Source organism: Pteropus medius, unplaced genomic scaffold, assembly GCF_902729225.1.
Source record: "Pteropus medius unplaced genomic scaffold, Ma_sr-lr_union100, whole genome shotgun sequence".
Classification (NCBI taxonomy): domain Eukaryota; kingdom Metazoa; phylum Chordata; class Mammalia; order Chiroptera; family Pteropodidae; genus Pteropus; species Pteropus medius.
The window spans coordinates 5,904,177-5,922,855 of record NW_024342469.1 but is presented as its reverse complement, the minus strand read 5'-3'; the positions used below and the strand labels follow the sequence as shown (position 1 = coordinate 5,922,855).

Genomic DNA, 18,679 nt, shown 5'->3' with positions numbered 1-18,679 from the left:
CCTGGGCAGTCGCGATCTCCTTCGACCACCCCCCCTCTGTTCTCCACCTTGCAGTCTCTGGTCCAGGGCGGCCTGCCTGGCAGCGGTGTGCCCAGCGAGTTGCCCCAGCTGATACCCGTGTTCCCCGGCGGGACCCCGCTGCTGCCGCCTGTGGTGGGCGGCTCTATCCCTGTCTCCAGCCCACTGCCCCCTGCCTCTTTTGGCCTCGTCATGGACCCCTCCAAGAAGCTGGCTGCTTCCGTGCTGGATGCCCTCGACCCCCCAGGCTCCGCGCTGGACTCCCTGGACCTGCTGCCGTACTCCGAGACCCGACTGGACGCCCTGGACAGCTTCGGGCCGACCCGGGGCTCCCTGGACAAGCCCAGCTCCTTCATGGGTGAGGCCTGGCTGGGCACAGTCACCCCCCCACCCCCTTGACAGTTCTCAAAGTGCCGTCCCCTCTCCAGATACGGGAGTTGAGAATTACAGCTCTGTTTTGCCAAAGCCCAGGTCCGTGCACCTGTTACAGCCCAAGGCCACATCTTCTGAGTTGCTGTGTCTCCTGCAGCACTGGGCACAGTGTGAGGCTGAGGCCTGAGGGCCTGGTGTCTTGTTAAAGATCACACACAGCACTGAGATAGTCCAGGGCCCCAGACCTGCAGTCTGGTGCTGTCTGCCCAGCCTCCCAGGGCCCTGGGGTCGCCAGGCTGGTGGGGTCCCACAGGAATGATCCTGAGGCTGGGGGAAGGGATGCAAAGCCATGGGCTTTGGCACCACTCTGAGCTGGGTGCCACTGGCCTAGTGAGTATACAGGTCTGTTTGGGCCTTTGTGAGACTGGCTTTCCACAGTCAGACCTAGCCCTGGGCACTTGTGGCTCAAGGGAATTCAGCGGGGGCTTCACTCAGCCTCAGGGCCAAGGCAGACTTCCTGGAAAGGGTGATGGCTAAGTGGGGTCTCGAAGAAGGTCATCTGCCAGCAGAGGGAGCAGTACAACCAGCACGACACAGGCCTGCGAGGGAGGGAGGGAGGGACTGGCAGATGAGCAGAGTAATCACCCAGTCAGGAGGGCGGGTTGGAGGCCTTGGAGGCCTAAGCTGGTCTCAGAGGACCTGTCATCCAAGTTGAGGAGCTTTGATTTTCTTCTGGGGACAGTAGAGGGACAGAAGATGTAGATGTGGGTGGACATGCTCAGGCTAGCCTCTGTCCCTGGCAGTGGCCATGGGGGTAGAGTTAAGGGATCAGAACCAATGGGTGGCTCCTCCGGGTTGGAAATATGGAGGAAAAATTCCTTGGAGGGCCCCTCATTCCCTTTAGAGCAGGGCAATGATCCCCCGTGTCTTCTCCTTGCCCAGAAGATGCCAACTCACAGGACCATCGTCCCCTAAGCAGTACTCAGAAACCAGCCCCCTCGGTGAGTGACTTGGCGAGGATCAGTGACCCAGCATCTCATGCCCTCCTTGGGGGTGGAGGGCAAGTGGTTGTGGGCTCCAGAGTGGAGTGAGCCCTCTGCCTGGGACAAGGGGCTACAGCCCCCAAGGAGGGGCCCCCTCAGCAGACCGACCAGAGATGGTCTCGCCTAGCCCTTCCGAACCAAGCTCTGTGCAGGGAGGGTGAGCAGAGGGCCCTGGGGTCTGACGGAAGAGCACATCGAGGCTCAGAGGGGCTAAGTAACTTCTCCGGGGTTAGCATCTCTGGTCTCGGTACTCGGCCAGGTTCTGAGTGCAGGCAAGCCCTCGGCCTGGAGTTGGGCAGTCTGAACTCAGGCCTCAGCCTGGATGCCTGCTGTGTGGCCCCAGGAAAGTCGCCAAACCTCTCTGGGTCTTGCCTTCTAACCCACGTGTTGATGCCACGTGGCCTTGGGAGATGGAGGCTGTGGGTGGACAAAGTCCTGTTTCTCTGCTTTCATGTTGGGCTTTCACTCAAGGAACGGTCTGGGCCAAGATCACTGTCACCTATGCACTCCCACTAGGTCGGTCCGGTCCTTATGTTCTGGATTCATGGATCACATTACAAGGAGCTCCCTGCTGGGAGGGTAGAGGAAGTGGGAGGATCTTGGGCTACAGTTCTGCTCTAGGGTGGTATGCGGGGGGTCATAGAGCCCCCCACCTCCAGTGCCCGGGCTGGCCCCAGTGGCTCCAGCCATCGTCCAGCGCCCAAGATGGCCAACTTCCTCCTGTCACAGCCAGAGCCCTCCATGCCCAATACCGCCTTGCTCATCAAGAATCCCTTGGCTGCCACCCATGAGTTCAAGCAGGCCTGCCAGCTCTGCTACCCCAAAACAGGTAATGTCCCGCCTTCGTACTCCACCCCTCTGCCCAGAGATGCCGGGCATCTATGGGCGTAGAATCCCAGAATGACAGAATCCTAGCGTGCCAGTCAGAGATGAGTACAGGAAACAGGAATCTCTCCAGGCATTTAGAGCCAACAGAGATATAACATGGGTTTGGGGGCTTTCAGAAGTGCTAGAAAGACTGGAAGACAGGGAGTGGGGACCTGCCGGTGCTGCCGGCCAGCGTGGCGGCCTGCCCGCAGCCCAGAGCCCGGTACCTGGCCGTGGGGTGCAGAGTCCAGCTGGCTGCTGCAAAAACACACACACAGCTCGTTGCTGTTCCCCACACCCCTCGCCCCAGCACGTCTGGGTCATCCCACCAGAGCGCCCATGGACCTGTGGGGATGGGGAGCAGGGTGCCGTCTTGTTGGATGCCTTGCCCATGATGAAGTTCTTTGCATGGACCTTAGACTGCCTCCCCAAGCCATGTGCCCGCTGCCCTGGTACTGGGGGAGCCGACTAAGGCCCCAGAAGTTGGCGCTGACAGCCAGATCACATGGGGTCTCCACAAAGGCCATTTTCTCTTTGTGTCTTTGAGGGGGTCCCCCCACCCCATTGTTTGGGGAGAGGAGACCCTTGGTCAGGATATTCGAGAGGGCCAGGGAGAGAAGCAGCAGGAGAGGGAGGATGAATCAGAGCAAAGCCATTCCGTGCGGGAAAAGAAAGGGGTTGGCACTTGTGGGGTCTGCACTCTTTCTGGCCCTGGCTCACTAGAGAGTCGGGGTGGTGGTAGAGAGGGGGCGGGTGTGAGAAGGGGCTCCTTGAGGGCCCTCCCCTCAATCCGGGCCCCCATCTCCAGGGAGAATATGGCAGAGAGAGGTATGGTGGGAGGCCCAGGTGAAGGAGGTAGGATTTTAGGCAGGGGTGCTGATTCCCACTGCCTGAGCCCATCAGCCATCACCCTTCAGTTCTGCTTCTGGAATCATAGTCCCTGTTCCCTCTGCACCCACAGGCCCCAGAGCGGGTGACTACACCTACCGAGAGGGCCTTGAGCACAAATGCAAGCGTGACATCCTGCTTGGCCGGCTCCGCAGCTCGGAGGACCAGACCTGGAAGCGGATCCGGCCCCGGCCCACCAAGACCAGTTTCGTGGGCTCTTACTACCTGTGCAAAGGTGGGTGGGCTGCGGCAGGGGCGGCCACATAGCCAGAGCCTTGCTCTTCTGCCAGGCTGTTGCTCCGCTCTGCATCGCAGGTAGGCAGGTAGACTGGACAGGTGTGGTCTATTGAGGACAAATGCCACATCAAAACGAGCGTCTCCCACTCTGACCAGCTCCACAGACAGGTGGGAACATTGAGACGTGACACGGGAGCTGGCGGCCTGTACTCCCAAGGGTGAGCGTCAGACAGTACCCAGAGAGCTAGCTTTTGTCAGCGCTGCGGGGTCCCACAGGGCTGTCGGAAGGATGTGGACAGAATCCATGTAAAGCATTTGGGACTGGCACATAGTAAGGGCTTGATACGTGTTAGCTGTTAAAAGTTATTGTCGTCACTTCTGGCTCCTGTCAACTTGGTCAGCATTTAATGGACAGTTACCAGGTCCCTTATCTGTTTCCTTCCATTCTCCATCCACTGTCTTGGTACATTCTCCATGGCAATAATGACAGTCACAATATTGTTAAGCGTTTTATAGTGTCGCCCTTTTGTATGCACCATCACGCATCCTCACGGCAACTCTAGGTGAGGAAACGGGCTTGGGGAGCCCTCCCCAGGCTCCATGGCAGTGGCCCCCTGGGCTTTCCAAACCAGCTCACTGTCCTCCCTGCAGGATCTTAAGGACATGTCATTTCTGGACTCAAAGGTCTCTGGCAGCACGCCCTGCCCAGTGTGGATGAAATCCAAAATCTACAAGTGCCCTAACCATTTCCCAAACATGCTGAACCCTGACCCCTTTGTACACGATCTGCCTGTGAACTTGGTTGTCCGCTGCTGCTCCTTCAAGCAGTACCTGCACCCAGGCTCCCCCTGGGTTCAGAGCTGGTTACGGCGCAGGGCGCAGTCTCTGGTGATCTCCATGCACCCAGCCGCTCGCCCTCCTGTGCCTGCAACCCGAGGGCTGGGGCAGGCAGACTTAGAGTAGTGGAGGGAGAAAGAAGGAAGAACAGTTCCCCCTCCAGGCCGCGAGCCTTCGGCCCTCCCAACTACCTGGCCCCCCGAATTTTAGTTATTATCTCGCTTAATTTCATAAGAATCCAGTGTTTACCTTTTATGGGCAGACAGCTGAGGTTTGAAATAACAGAGTCCCGGTCCAGTCAGCCGGACTCCAAAGCCCAGGCCCTCACCAGTGGCATTTTTCCATACGGTGGTGGAGCCAGCCGAGGGCCATGCTTTGCAGATGAAGATGCCAGTCCCCCCACCACCACCACCCAGGTGTCGAGATAAAGGGGGTCTGGCCTGGCAGGGGTTCCGTCGCACTTCTCCTCCCAAGTCCCCTTGGTCAGCAGGCCACCCCCCCTGGTGTGGGAGATGAGCCCAGGCCCCACCCGTGGCTGCTGCCCCACCCCACGCCGCAGCAGTGGTCGCGGGGGCGCTGCGGGCTGCCGTCCCGCCTGGCAGAACGTGTATCCTGTTGCCTCTTTGCAGACATGATTAACAAGCAGGACTGTAAGTACGGGGATAACTGCACCTTCGCCTACCATCAGGAGGAGATCGACGTGTGGACGGAGGAGCGGAAGGGCACCCTCAACCGTGACCTGCTCTTTGACCCGCTGGGGGGCGTCAAGCGCGGCAGCCTCACCATCGCCAAGCTCCTTAAGGAGCACCAGGGCATCTTCACTTTCCTCTGTGAGGTACCTGCCCACCCGCCCCGCCCGCCTGCCGCTCCTCGGTCACCGGCCCAGATGGGGCTGGGAGGGGCTGTGGAGTGTCCTGCAACCTGTGTGTTTTGGAGGCAGGACCCTAGACTCAGTAGGTCCTTGGACTGTCAGAAAGGCTCAGAGGACCCTATCGCACTAGAGCCCGGATCCTATCCAGCCCCTTCATTTCGTGGAGGTGGAAACTGAGGCCAAAAAGAAATAATCACACCTGCTTTCTCCGTACGGCCACCCTGGGCCAGGCTTGGCCACCCCACCACACCTTCTCGTCCAGCTGAGCCAGCCTCGGTGCCTGCTGTCCCTCCCTGTCCACTTCCCTACATGTGTCCCGCCTGCGTCCTCTGTGAGAGTCCTCAGACCCTCTGTGGCTCAGCTCTGATCCCAGCAGCTCCAGCCAGCTGTTGCGAATTCCCTTGCTGGCGCAGGCCCTGCCTCCCCGCCCAGCCGTGGCACGTGAGGGCTCATCTCTGTGGAGCGATAGATACCTCTGGTCCGGGTTACTGGCAGGGTTTGCAGCTCAGCCCACCCCTGACCCATCGCACAGTCAGCCCTTCCCCCTGACTCAGCAGGCCAACTCAGGGAGCAGGCGGGCCTGGGGATCACAGCTCCCAGCGAGTGGCTGCATGTACTTTACTAAGCCCTGGCAGTTCTCATATGGTTTCTGAGCTTCGCAGTGACCCTGTGGGGCAGAGCAGGTGTGGTTATGTCAGTTTGCGGTTGAGGAAACTAAGGTTCAGAGGCAAGGAGTAACCCCTGCCCCAGGTGCCTGGAGGGGCGGGATCAGAGAGCCAAGGCCCAGGTCACCTGTGAGCTAGACCCAGAGAGGCAGGGACCACAGACCCCAGGACTCTCTTCCTCACTCCATCAACTCAGGGACTTGGCAAAACCTGCAGGGACCCAGTCTGTCCCTCCTGGGGTGGCTATGCCAGGTCCTAGCAGCCCACCCCCTCCCCGGACAGATCTGCTTTGACAGTAAGCCCCGGATCATCAGCAAAGGCACCAAGGACTCTCCGTCTGTTTGCTCCAATCTGGCTGCCAAGCACAGCTTCTACAACAACAAGTGAGTGGCACCCGAAGGCCTTTGGGACTCAGACCCGGCGTCCACCGGAAAGGCTAGAATATCCTCCTGGTGTTTTCCTGGTCCCCGCAGTCCGATGAGGGCAGAGTTACTGCCTCTGTTGTACAGATGAGGAGGCTGAGGCTTGGAAGTAGCTACTCATTAGGCAGGTGGGAGGCCACATCTCTGACTCCCGTCCGCCACCCTCCACTCGTGACATCGGCATTGGACAGGGAGTGGGAGGGGTCGGGTCAGCCAGGCACCCACCTTTGCTCCTTCTGACTCCCTGGCTCTGCCCCAGTGAGGATGACGGCAGCCAGGCCCTGAAGTCGCAGACCTGGGTCCAAGTCCCAGCCTGGTCAATGGCCTGTTCAGTGACTTCTGGCCACTGTGACCCTTGGTCTCATCATCTATACAGTTGATAATGATCCCAATCACCAAGAGTTGCCATGAGGGTAATTAAAATTCCTGGCCCGGAGAGGAACCTCGGTTTTGATTCTAGGCGCAGAGTCAGTTCTAGAGCATCACACTGGGGAACCAGAGGGAGAGGCCCCTTCTCCCACCCATAGGCACTGCCTTCCCCCAGCCTTGTAGCCGGGGGACCTGGTGCCCTGCTCTTGTGGGCATCTCCATCTTTGAGCTGGCCCTGGATTGAGGCCAGGGGAGGGGCGCACAGCTGGAGCGCTAACCCAGGACTCTCCATATGTAAGACCCCTACCTCTCACCGACTGTGCCACCACGTTCTAGAAACGGCTACTAGGGCAGGAGGCTCCCGGGGGAAGCCCCTCCCCTCTGGCTTGCTGGCCCTGGGGAGAGGGTCCCTGCCAGGAGTGGTGGGGACGGGCTGGGGGCTGCAGACTGCATTGTACCCCGGCCCGCCACCCTCCAGGTGCCTGGTGCACATCGTCCGCTCCGCCTCCCTCAAGTACTCCAAGATCCGCCAGTTCCAGGAGCACTTCCAGTTTGACGTGTGCCGCCACGAGGTGCGCTACGGCTGCCTGCGGGAGGACAGCTGCCACTTCGCCCACAGCTTCATCGAGCTCAGAGTCTGGCTGCTGCAGCAGTACTCAGGTGGGGGCCGGGCAGGGGCAGGCCGCGGGGCCCGCAGCTGTCTGAGGGTGGATGGGCCGACTGAGGGCAGTCAGGGGGGCACTTCAGGAGTTCCGGGGGCGGGGACTGCCTCTGGAGGTGGGGACTGCCTCTGGAGGAGCGAGTGCTTCTCGGGCATCACAGGACGCAAAGACGGGTCCTCAGGGACCCGTCAGGCTCGGAGGATTCTGGGTTTTTCCCTCTCTGGCTGCTGCCAAGGGGAGCACCGTGGGGAAGGGAGAGGCAGGCAGAGTGGGGCTCCTGCTTCACTGGCTACCTGGGTAGTCGTCAGCAAGTCATGTCCCCTCACTGAGCCTCCACTTACTTATCTGTGAAATGGTGATCATCATCTCCGGGTCGGAGTTGACGGTCAAAGCTATTTACTCACTCATCTCACAAGTATTCTCTGAGCACCTGTTCTGTGTCAGGAGACGGTGACCTCAGAACTGACCTGTGTAAGTGAGGGCAAGGCAGACAGTATAGCAAGTGGGTAATAAATACTGCATTCCATCCCTTCTAGGACACACATTTCTCCCCACTGCGTGTCATAATTTAATTAGTATTTTGTGTGTGTGTGGAACATAAAATAATGGTGCATCTAACAATCGATGTCATCATAGAGTTAATGAAGTAGCGTGACATGATTCAGATGTGCATCAGTGCCATGAGGAAAGGAGCTCAGCAGGACGGAGGGGGACTCGGGCTGGGGCGTGTGGGTAAGACAGTGGGGAGGCCCCTCTGAGGAGGTGGCGTTTGATCAGGGAAGGGTGGGGAAATCATTCGGACAGAAGAAACAGCAGGGCTGGAGGCCCCAAGGCAGGAACAAGCTTGGTACAGAAAGACTGTTCGTGAGGACAGAGCAGCTTAGTGCTGGGTGGTGGTGGCCAGGCGCAGGGGTGGGGTGGGGGTGCAGTCAAAGGTGAGGCTGCCAAGGTCGGCAGGGACCCGAATGTGGACAGAAATAGTTGGGATTGTTCTCAATGCGATGTGCAGGGTCTGGAGGGGTTTCAGCAGGTGGAATCGTAAGATCTGATCAAGGTGTTTTAGAAGTCACCCTGCGGGCAGGGCACGTATAAGGGCGAGGGTGGAGGGAGGACCACAGGGAGGCTGCCTTGGGCCGGTGGGGAGCAGCGGGGGTGGAGGAAGTGGTTCCATTCTGGGTGTATGCTGACGGCAGAGCCGACAGGAGTTGTTGATGGACCGGACGTAAAGTATGAGACCAAGGATGACGTTAAGGTCGACACCAAGGTTTCTACTAGAGTAACTGGAAGAATGGAGTTGCCACCTTCCGAGAAGGGGAGGCTCCAGGAGGAGCAGGTTTAGGGGTCATATCCAGGCTCAGTGTGGGATATGGGGTTTGAGCCTGTTGGACTCCAAGTAGAGATCTGGGACAGACAACCGGATGTGGGCAACTGGAAGTTCACAGGAGGTCTGGGCTGGAGAAGCATGTTTGGGAGTCATCAGTAGGAAAATGGATGTCAGGCACAGTGCCTGGCCCCAAGAAAACAGCCGATGACAAGTGGCCGCTGTGGAGCAGTATCCGTAGGACAAGGTTGATAGTGACATAAGTTCTGGGGAAGGGCCTGGAAGGCTGGAGGGGGTGGGAACAGGGCCGACTTCGTGGGAGAAGTGCCAAGCTGGACCCAGAGAATGAGCTCAGTGTCAGCAGTCAGCTGGGAGGGTCCGGGCCACCAGCTTCTGATATGTGCCTTTTGCTGACTGGGCCCCTCAGTGAGCTGGTGGGCTGAGCTGGGCTAGGCACAGAGCCCGAAGAACCATGGGGCTAGAGGCTGCCAAACAGGAGTCAGGCTTGAGGTCCCACTGAGGGAGGTGGGGGTCAAGGAAGGGTGCTGGTAGCTGGCCGCAGAGACGGAGTCGCCATGCCACACTGCAGGGCCAACATCTTTCTCCTGCATTTTCTTACTCCGGGCCGCACTTTACTTCCTCAGTCCCTGTGAGGGCTTGGAGCAGGCCTCTGTCCCAGGCACGCATGAACAGATGGGCCCAGAGACTAGCAGTTCCCTTGCACCCCGTGTCTTTTTGTGTCAGGCCTAACTGGGGAAGGGGCTCCTCCACCTGGGCCTGGGGTAGCACCAGCGCCTCGCAGACCCCTGCCTTTCTCCTCACTGAGCTGCTTCAGGGACACCCATGTCTGCTCTCACCCTCTGCAGGCATGACCCACGAAGACATTGTCCAGGAATCTAAGAAATACTGGCAGCAGATGGAGGCTCATGCGGGAAAGGCCAGCAGCAGCTTGGTAAGGCCCAGGGTTGGCGTTGGGGGTGGGGTCAGTCCCATCCCTTTACCGGGACATCATTTCAGACTTACCAGAAAATGTAAAAATAGTACAAATATTTAAAAAAGAAATAAAAAAGAATTTGCGTATGCAAATTCCCCAGATGTTAACGTTTTACTACATTCCATACTCGCATTTCTATAAGAAACGTGCACACTTTTTTCTGAACCATTGGAGAGTAAGTTACAGATGTGACGTTTCCTCAGCCGCAGCTACTACAGCGTGTATTTCCTGAAAACAAGAGCTCTTTTTACATGATAGACACATGAGCGTTATCAGCATCACAGAGTTAACGTTGGTGTAATTGTTCAGATTCTGGCGTACTGTTCCTCAGATTTCGTGACTCGTCCCCAGATCCTGGGTAGCACACTGCATTTATCCATCGTGTCTCTTTGCCTTCTTTAATCCTGAACAGTTTCTCAGTCTTTCTGCGTCTTTTGTCACTCTGACATTTGTGAAAAGCCGGTTGCCTCGTAAAAGGCCCATCCATCCGGGGTTGTCTGATGGTTCTTCGGACCTCAGGAGGAGGTTATGTTTTTTTTTTTTGGTTCACTCATCGGGAGGCACATCATCCGATTTGCCCCTTTACTGTGGTAACTCGGTAACATGGTTAAAGGTGCCTCTGCTGTGAAGGTTTCTCTACTGTGAAGTTATGTTTTTCCCCTTTGTAATTAATAAATATCTCTGGGGGAGATACTTGAGACTATGTAAATATTCTGTTGTCCTCAGACCTTCATCCACTGATCGTATCATCTCCCGTCCCTCTTGATCCTCATTCTGATCCTGAGAAAGTGAGCTGTGGCATTGTGGCATTTGCAGTTGGGGAAACAGAGGCTCAGAGCAGACTTGAGACATGCCCAGGGGTGAAGCCCGGGTTCTCTGACATTTTGCCCAGAGCTTGCTCTGCTCCCTTCCCGCCGTACAGTCACATTGCCCATGAGCTGCGTGATGGTCCTGGGTGGGAGGGACCATAGTCCTGCCTGCCATCTCCCAGGGTGGGTGTGAGGCTCATAGGAGGTGACCACGCTGCAGCTTGCTGAGTCCTCACTCTGCACTGGCCCCGTGCTGTCCTGCCGCAGGAGGTTGGGATCATTGTAACTTAAGATAACAGTGAGGACAGAAGCGGGGCGCCTCAGGGCCCAGGAGATGGTGACCGTGATATGAGGCCTGCATGCCATCCACACATGACGGGCGACTCCCTCACCGTGCCACCTTGGGAGAAGGCCGGGCCCTGGCCCCTCCTGGTGTGGCAGGGGGCCAGGGGCAGGGCGGGCTGTCTGGGGTAGGCCTGGCCCAGGCTGTTGTCAGGCTGCCCGTCCCCCGTGGGCCTCCCCTCTCTCCCTAGCCCCCTCATTCATGGTCCTCTTTCTTCCTCTCCTCTCCTCTGGTTGCTCCCCTCCTCTGTCCCTCTCTTGTTCCGTCCTCTTTTCCATCCCCCTCCCCGCATTTGGTTTATTTTTGGTCCTGGCCAGGAGCCTGACTAGGAAGCAGTGAGGGGCTCAGGCTGGACCTGAAGAATCGTCTTGTAGAGAGAGAACACTGAGTTCTTGCCACTTCCTATTCCTCTAAACCCCCTTCGTCCTGCCCAGGTCTGCTGCCAGGGTCCCCAGGAATGAGTGCGGGCCTAGCTGCCCAAGGGTGCCATGATGGGCTTCGACCCTCTGTTGCCACCAGGAGCCCTAGCCTTCCCACCACGATAATACTCTCTGGACTGACTAGGAAATAGAGCTTCTGTGCCAGCCTGGCCGTGGCATGGGCTTGAGGTGGCTTGCTTGCTTGCCATCAAATGGCAGGACCAGTGGCACCGTGGGGCTGAGGACAAGATGCCAGGGTGGAAGCTGCCGGTGCCCATGGCACAGCTGCGCCATCCCGCAAAGAAGCACGAGCACCCACCTCATGCTCAGTCCCCATCCTCAGGCCACTTACCCGTGGGTGGGTTAGTGACCTCTCTGAGCCTCTGCGTAGAGTTGGGAGTCACTTCCCACCAGTAAGTGATACTGGACCAGCCCATTCCAAGGTGCTCTTTAGCCCTAACACTCTCGGAGGCCACCTGCGTGACAGACCCCAGGGCCTCAGCCCTGGTGCCCACAGCTTCACTCGCCTCTCTCCGACAGGGCGCCTCACGGGCACATGGGCCCAGCACCTTTGACCTGCAGATGAAGTTTGTGTGCGGCCAGTGCTGGAGGAATGGGCAGGTGGTGGAGCCTGACAAAGACCTCAAGTACTGCAGTGCCAAGGCCCGGCACTGGTCAGTGGGCGCGGGCGGCGTGTGGGAGGGGTGGGGGCCACTCGAGCACCACTTGAGGAGGCTGGGCGCTCTGTGGAGGTCACGTAGCCCGAGGCTCTGCCCGAGCCCTCCCTAACTGGCCCCCTGTGCTGCCCTGCAGCTGGACCAAGGAGCGGCGGGTCCTTCTGGTGATGTCTAAGGCCAAGAGGAAATGGGTGTCGGTGAGGCCACTGCCATCCATTCGCAACTTCCCACAGCAATATGACGTGAGTGCCCGCGTGGGCTGCAGGGGCGGTGTGACCTTGGCTGGGGGTACCACGGGGCCCTGGGAGGGCTCGTTCTCCAGCTGGGGCGGTGACAATCCAGAGGGACCCAGGAGGCTCTCCCCTCACCCCACAGCTCTGCATCCACGCGCAGAACGGCCGCAAGTGCCAGTATGTGGGGAACTGCTCCTTCGCGCACAGCCCGGAGGAGAGGGACATGTGGACGTTCATGAAGGAGAACAAGAGTGAGTGGGCAGGGCGGGGCCCGGACCCGTGTCCCCTCACTGCCGGCACCCCAACTCATCAGCAGGCCCAAGAGCTCCTGCTGCACCTCCCTTTGTCGCCCGGACCCTCCTCTGGGCGCCCCAGGCCCCGCCCTCTCTGGTCTGTGGGCGACCGGGCGGCCCAGCAGCAGCAGAGCCTGGGATGCCCTCAGCTCCCCAGGCTGGCAGGGGTTATGGGGCAGAACGGATGGAGCATCTCCTCACCAGGCACTTTGTCCCCTATTTCCTACCAGTCCTGGACATGCAGCAGACCTACGACATGTGGCTGAAGAAACACAACCCAGGGAAGCCAGGGGAAGGGACCCCAATCAGTTCCCGGGAAGGGGAGAAGCAGATCCAGATGCCCACGGATTACGCCGACATCATGGTAATGACGCCTCGTGCGTGTTGGTGCCGTGGTCTGGGCCAGAGTGGGCACAGGCAGAGGGGAGGGGTTCAGCCCCCGCGCAGAGGCGTGAGGAGCGGGCACCCATGGTGGCTGTGCCCCCAGATGGGCTACCACTGCTGGCTCTGCGGCAAGAACAGCAACAGCAAGAAGCAGTGGCAGCAGCACATCCAGTCCGAGAAGCACAAGGAGAAAGTCTTTACGTCCGACAGCGATGCCAGCGGCTGGGCCTATCGCTTCCCCATGGGCGAGTTCCGGCTCTGCGACAGGTGCTCTGGGGGCCGGGCCCGGGTGGACGGGCAGTGGGCCTGGGGAGATGAGGCGGTGGCTCGCTCGGGCTCTTCTTGGCCCGGAGGTGGTGCACAGGGTGGTGTGTGCGAAACAGCTGCTCCTGGGTGTGAGAAGCTGGGGGCGGGGTGGCACTCGGCCAGGCCCATCCCTTGCAGCCCTGGGTCAGGTGCTAGAGAGGGTGGGGACGTGCCCGCTCTCAGCAGGACTGAAGCTGCCGGGAGAGGCTTGCAGGGGGCGGAGGAGGCTAAGTGGCTAAGTGCTGGCTCGAGGTCTAGCAGCCTGTGTGGGCAGGGCACAGGGCTTGGGCAGTGAGCCTCCTGCTGCCCTCCACAGGCTCCAGAAGGGCAAGGCCTGCCCAGACGGGGACAAGTGCCGCTGCGCTCACGGGCAGGAGGAGCTCAACGAGTGGCTGGACAGGCGCGAAGTGCTGAAGCAGAAGCTGGCCAAGGCCCGCAAGGACATGCTGCTGTGCCCACGGGACGACGACTTTGGCAAATACAACTTCCTGCTGCAAGAGGATGGCGACGCTGCCGGTGCTGCCCCGGAAGCCCCTACTGCTGCCCCTGCCGCCGTCGCCGGGGAGTAGCGCCAGGTCTTGGTCCTCAGTCAAGTCCTAGGGTCAGGGCTGGGGGGTGGGGACAGAAGGCCTAGTAGAAGGGCCAGGGCAGGCCAGGACTGGGGGCGGAGGGCCACCCTCACCAGGCAGCCCCCAGCCCTCGGGGCCGCCCATCCCGTCTGCCCCCACCTCCCCAGTGTGCAAGCCCAGGTGCACGTGCTGCAGCCACAAGCTGTCCCAGGGTCCTCATCCCGCCGAAACCCTGGGCAGGCCCTCCCCCACCCCCGGCGCTCCTGGTTGGGGAAGGAGGGGCCCGGCTGACCCCTCCAGCTTCAACTACAGCTTTAACTTCAGTCTGCTCCTAAAGGGGGCCCAAAGCTCAGGGTTGGGGAGCCTGGGGTCCCCACTTGAATCTGCAGCAGGAGGGTCCTCCCTGCCCCATCCTTGCCCCACCTTCACCTCCCTGGGGGCAGATCAGGACACAACAGAGGACTGGAGGCCCCAATTAGCTTTAAAATGCAACTCCAGAATGGAGCTGGGGACACTATACTGGTCACTTACCTTCTGGGGCCTCAGTTTCCCCTCTGGTTAGAAGAGCGGGAGGGGCTGGGCTGGATGACCGCTGGATTTTGGCTCTCTAGTGAGGCCACCAGCCCAGCCCCTCTCCCTCTTGGGCCACTGAATATAGATTGTAGATGCTCAGAGCCTTCAGAAATGACCCAGCCCAAACGTCCATTTTGCAGATGGGAAAACTGAGGCCTAGAAGGGAAGAGTGACCTGTCCAGGGTCTTCAGCTCACGGCCTGAGGTGGAGCTGGGGTGCAGACTCATGGTCAGGAGACCGAGAGCTACTCATCAGCTGGAGCCTCCAGGCTCTGAGCAGGAATATGCCAGTCTGAATTCAGCTGGGGTCCCAGGCAGTGCCACCCAGGGACTAGGGAAGGGAGGCTCAGCACCCATGGAGGGACAGTCCCCTCCTGAGGATGGTTGTGGGGAGTGTAGCAGCAAAGGTTACTTCCCCATGCCGCTCAGGGACAGGTGATAAGGAAAGGTGGTAATGGACAGGGCACCCATGCATGGGCTTGGGTTCTGCATGAGGTACTAGGGGGAGAGGGATGCAGAGAGAACACATGACCCTGGGCACCATGGGCCAGTGCAGGATCAGACGCGCATCCCTCTTTTTGGGGGACCCAGCATGGTCTTCCCCTTTTTCCCTAGATCTGGACATACAATTATAACCATCTGTCCTGGCCCCTCCCTGCTCCCCAGCCCTAACAGCTGCCTAGGACCCCAGCTGATCCCCAGCTCCTGTCCCCACCCACCAGTCCCCTGTCCCTGTTCCCCTTGTCTGATATCCGTGTGCACCCCGTCCTCTCCACCCCACCCACTGTGGGCAGACCCAGCCTTCCCTGGTTCCCTAGACATTCCAGAATGCCCCACACCATTGGCACAAGAAGTGGGGCCCCCCGGAAGGAACTGGGGAACAAGGCTGGAGTCAGGGGGTGAGATGGAGAGCATAAATACCCCTTATTTCTCCTCAAGCAAGGATTGATAGTGTGCGATATGACGATGGGCACCCCAGGCCGCAGGACCCTGTTCCCCCTTGGCGCCACTGCCCAACCTTTCCCCCAGTAACCGTGGCATGCATCCCTTCCTCCCGCTGCCCCTTCCCCCGGCAGGCCAGCACTGCAGAGTTTGGGTGTTGGCGGTGTGGCTGGAGGGGAGACGAGACCACACCCAAGGTGGGGGCCGGTGGCCGTGAAATGTCAATGACACTTATTTTCCCTGATCCGTGGTGTTGCAGTCTGTCGTCACCAGCCTTGTTTTTAGTGTGTATATATGTCGCCCCCGTGATGCATATATACACAGGTATTAAATATATCGCTCTATATAATATTATATATGTGTGTGGTATCCAACGAATCGCTTCTAATGAGGGCTAAAGATAAAGAATTTGGCCAGAAAATGCAGCCATCCTGGTGTAATTAGGAGGGATTTTCAGGGTCATCAAGGCATTTCCGAGGATTCAGGGACTGGAGCCATGGTCAGGTGATAGGGGCAGAAGCGGCCCTGCCTGAGCCCAGCTCTGCCCGGGGGCTAGCTTCCAGACCACCCAGCCTAGCGGGGAGAGAGCAAGAGTGCTCAAAGAAGAAGAAATGATTGATGTTTGTCTCCCACCAAGGGAAGAGGATTAGAGTCCAGATTTTTCTTCAGCCCATTATCTCTCCAGGGGCCCTTGACATCTGGGCCTTCCTGGCCTGGCCAGAGCTGGACCCTCGAGCAAGAGGCAGGGAGGGGTCGTGGGGAACAGGCAACAGGAGTACACTTTGAATGATGAGGATAATTATTTCAGTCGTGACCCTGACTGGGAGGCTCAGAGAGTGGAATCGGGCCTGTGCCCACCGCCATCAGGCAGGGATGAGACATCATGGGGAACATGGTGGGCGGGGCAGGTGTCCCTGGTGTGAGTGCCCCTTAGCGGTGGGCAAAGAGGGATGCTGCATTTCTCAGCTGGGCAGTAATCAATTTAAGGGTCCTTTTAAAATGTCTGTGTATTAAAAATTTAAGAATACCACACTTTAATATTAAATATTCATAAGGTCTAGTATCTCGATAATAATGTAGATGTTTTAATAACAATTTTTGTCCTTCTTAAAATAAAATGAAAGAAACTTGCTTCTTTTAGCCTTTGTTCTAGAAAATAAACGTGTGCATTTTGACCTCTGTCCCCAAGGTGTCGCTCCTGTTCCTCCCTGCCTGGCACTTGCACTCTGGGGCCTGGTCTGCTCTGTACTCATGCAGCAGAGTTGGCCTGCACTGGGCATGCCTCAAGGCAGACATTCCAAGGGGTGAGGGGCAGGTCTGTGTCCCTTTGTAAACAGGGCAACTCAGCTGACCCCAGCTCAGGCAGCACCTCTGCTGACAGGGACAAGTTGTGCTCTGCACAAGTGGCCCCAATAGTCACCCTTTGCTGGCTCTCATGCAGCCTGCCTGCTCTCAGCCCACCTAGTGGGCTGTCCAGTGGTACCCACACCTCCCTGCTTTTACCATGTGCACCATCCTGGGTTCTAAAGGGCTGGCTCTGTACCCTTTATGCATGTGGCTTTTCCAGAAAGGTGAGGGGTCATGCTGTGCTTTGGAATATGATCCCAGCTGCAACCCAGACTGCTCTCTGGGCCCAAGGGAGATCCAAGTCACATGGGCTTCCTCATCTTTAAAAGGAGACCGTGTATTAGATCAAGAACTTTCAGTGGGGTACACCTGTATCTGCTGGGGTGGGAAATACTTTCTGAAATCTCGGATTATATGGGGGGTCCTGAAGGGAGGGCCTGCACATGTTCAAGTGCAAGCTCGCCAGACAGCTTCAAACTGTAGTACGGCGTGGCCCCAGGAGCAGAGGTCCAAAGCCTGTGACTTCCGAGGACGGAATCATGTGGGCCCGGTGTGCAGTCGGGGCTCAGATGCTTGATAAATGAATGACCAGATGAGTAAGAGCAGAAGCGACTGGACTGAGCACCTGTGTGCCAGGCACTGTGGATGCAGCACGGCTGTTCTCCAGAACAACCCTGCATGTGTGGTGTTCACATCTTACAGCCAGAAATCGTTCAGCGAAGGTTCCCAGGACCCTCAGAAAGGAGGCAGAAAAAAGACTGAGAACCACTGGGAACTGGCCTGATTTGCAAAGGTCCCTTCAACGCTGACATCTGGGGTTCTCGGCACCCCCGACTACATGGTGAAAAACCAAAGCGCCACGGCGAGGTACTGCTCCCGAGGGAAGGCGCAGGCCCACCCTCAGGCTGCAGCGGTCATGGGCCTGCATCAGGGCCTCCTTTGAATCTGGAAAATCAGAGAGTGAGACAGGCAGGACGTCCATGAACCCAGTGGACTAAATTCTTAAATTCTCATAAATTCTAAATCTCTCCTGGTCCTCATTTAGCTCAGGTTGGTAAGCACTAACTGAGCAGCCACCCCATCTCAGATCCTGGGGATACGAGATTTCCTGAAGAATCATGGCTTCCCTTGACCCCCCAATCTGCTAGGGGAGACAGACCTACAGGGAAGAGTAGGAGTGTAGGGTGATGTGACAGGCTTGGGGGTGGGACAGATACTCCAGGTGCCAGGAAAGGTGCCTCCTCCAGGCTGGGGAGCCAGGGCGGGCTTCCTGGAGGAGGTGATGCTGGAACTGAGGCTTAATAAGACTGTCATTTGTAATCGATGTGCACCTACTGTTGTGCATCTTGCTTTTTCTCTGTTACATTTCGCATGTGTGTCTTCATGCCCTGATGTAACCTAGATATTTACAGTCAGTGGCTGACACTTCATTCGTTAAGAGACCAGAGTTGGTTTGAGCAGCCCCTAGTTACTGAACGCAGGCCTGTTTCTGGTCTTCGTTCCTATGAACAGGGGCTGCAGTGACCACCACCACCGTTGTACCCCTGTGGGCTCCTCCCTGCCTCTGGGGCCATCTGGGCAGGAGGGGTGACTGTCAGGGACTTGCGAATATGAGTGGGGACAGCTCTGCACCTCTACAGAGAGCCTTGAGGGCTCTGCTAGAAACTGCATCCACATGCCCACAACCAGGGGAGCCATCTACAGCAAGACTTGAGCCAGTATACCCAAGAAGTACAGACAGTCACAGCACATTGGCCACTTGGCCTTTCCAAGTGTCCCCAGGCTTATGTGTGGCCTCATCTCCCCCTACCTCTGCCCTTCCTAGCCACTTGACCCAGCAACCTGCTGATGTGGCCCTTGTGTGACCACAGGCGATGCTACAAGCTGGACCCCCTGGATGCAGAGTGGGGGTGCCAGGTGGACTGACACAGTGGATTGAAAATTCCTTAAGAGTAGGGACTTGCCTGGCCCGGGTTGGTTACTTAATTTTGAATTCCTCTAGAGGTCGAGGCAGTGCCAGGTACGCAGTAAGTGCTCGTTCGTGGTCTGAGAGGCTTAGTACATTCGTACATTGAAAGGGGTCTGCAGAGAGCTCAAGGGAACGAATCTCCGAGAATGAAATGTCATGCGGCAAGTGGGTATTTTTGAGATAGGTAGGGTACTTTCTGTTACCTCAAATCACACTCTGCGGGCACCTACCCACTCCACCTTTGAGGTAA

The 18,679-nt window shown here is 58.1% G+C and overlaps 1 protein-coding gene across 3 annotated transcripts in view; it reads left to right on the top strand.

The window, feature by feature from the left end:
• ZC3H7B (zinc finger CCCH-type containing 7B) overlaps positions 1-16,288 on the top strand; it is a 39,513-nt gene extending 23,225 nt beyond the window's left edge. For 2 of the 3 annotated variants that reach the window (XM_039863358.1, XM_039863360.1), the window contains 14 exons: positions 55-376; positions 1,333-1,391; positions 2,163-2,262; positions 3,262-3,423; positions 4,892-5,097; positions 6,081-6,181; positions 7,068-7,249; positions 9,439-9,524; positions 11,678-11,811; positions 11,951-12,056; positions 12,190-12,298; positions 12,571-12,704; positions 12,828-12,991; positions 13,347-16,288. In XM_039863358.1, coding sequence (XP_039719292.1) covers positions 55-376; positions 1,333-1,391; positions 2,163-2,262; positions 3,262-3,423; positions 4,892-5,097; positions 6,081-6,181; positions 7,068-7,249; positions 9,439-9,524; positions 11,678-11,811; positions 11,951-12,056; positions 12,190-12,298; positions 12,571-12,704; positions 12,828-12,991; positions 13,347-13,599 — 2,118 coding nt within the window. In that variant the 3' untranslated portion in view covers positions 13,600-16,288. The remainder of the gene's footprint in view (positions 1-54; positions 377-1,332; positions 1,392-2,162; positions 2,263-3,261; positions 3,424-4,891; positions 5,098-6,080; positions 6,182-7,067; positions 7,250-9,438; positions 9,525-11,677; positions 11,812-11,950; positions 12,057-12,189; positions 12,299-12,570; positions 12,705-12,827; positions 12,992-13,346) is intronic. The other variant, XM_039863359.1, reaches the window with a different exon arrangement.
• Positions 16,289-18,679: the final 2,391 nt, after the last annotated feature.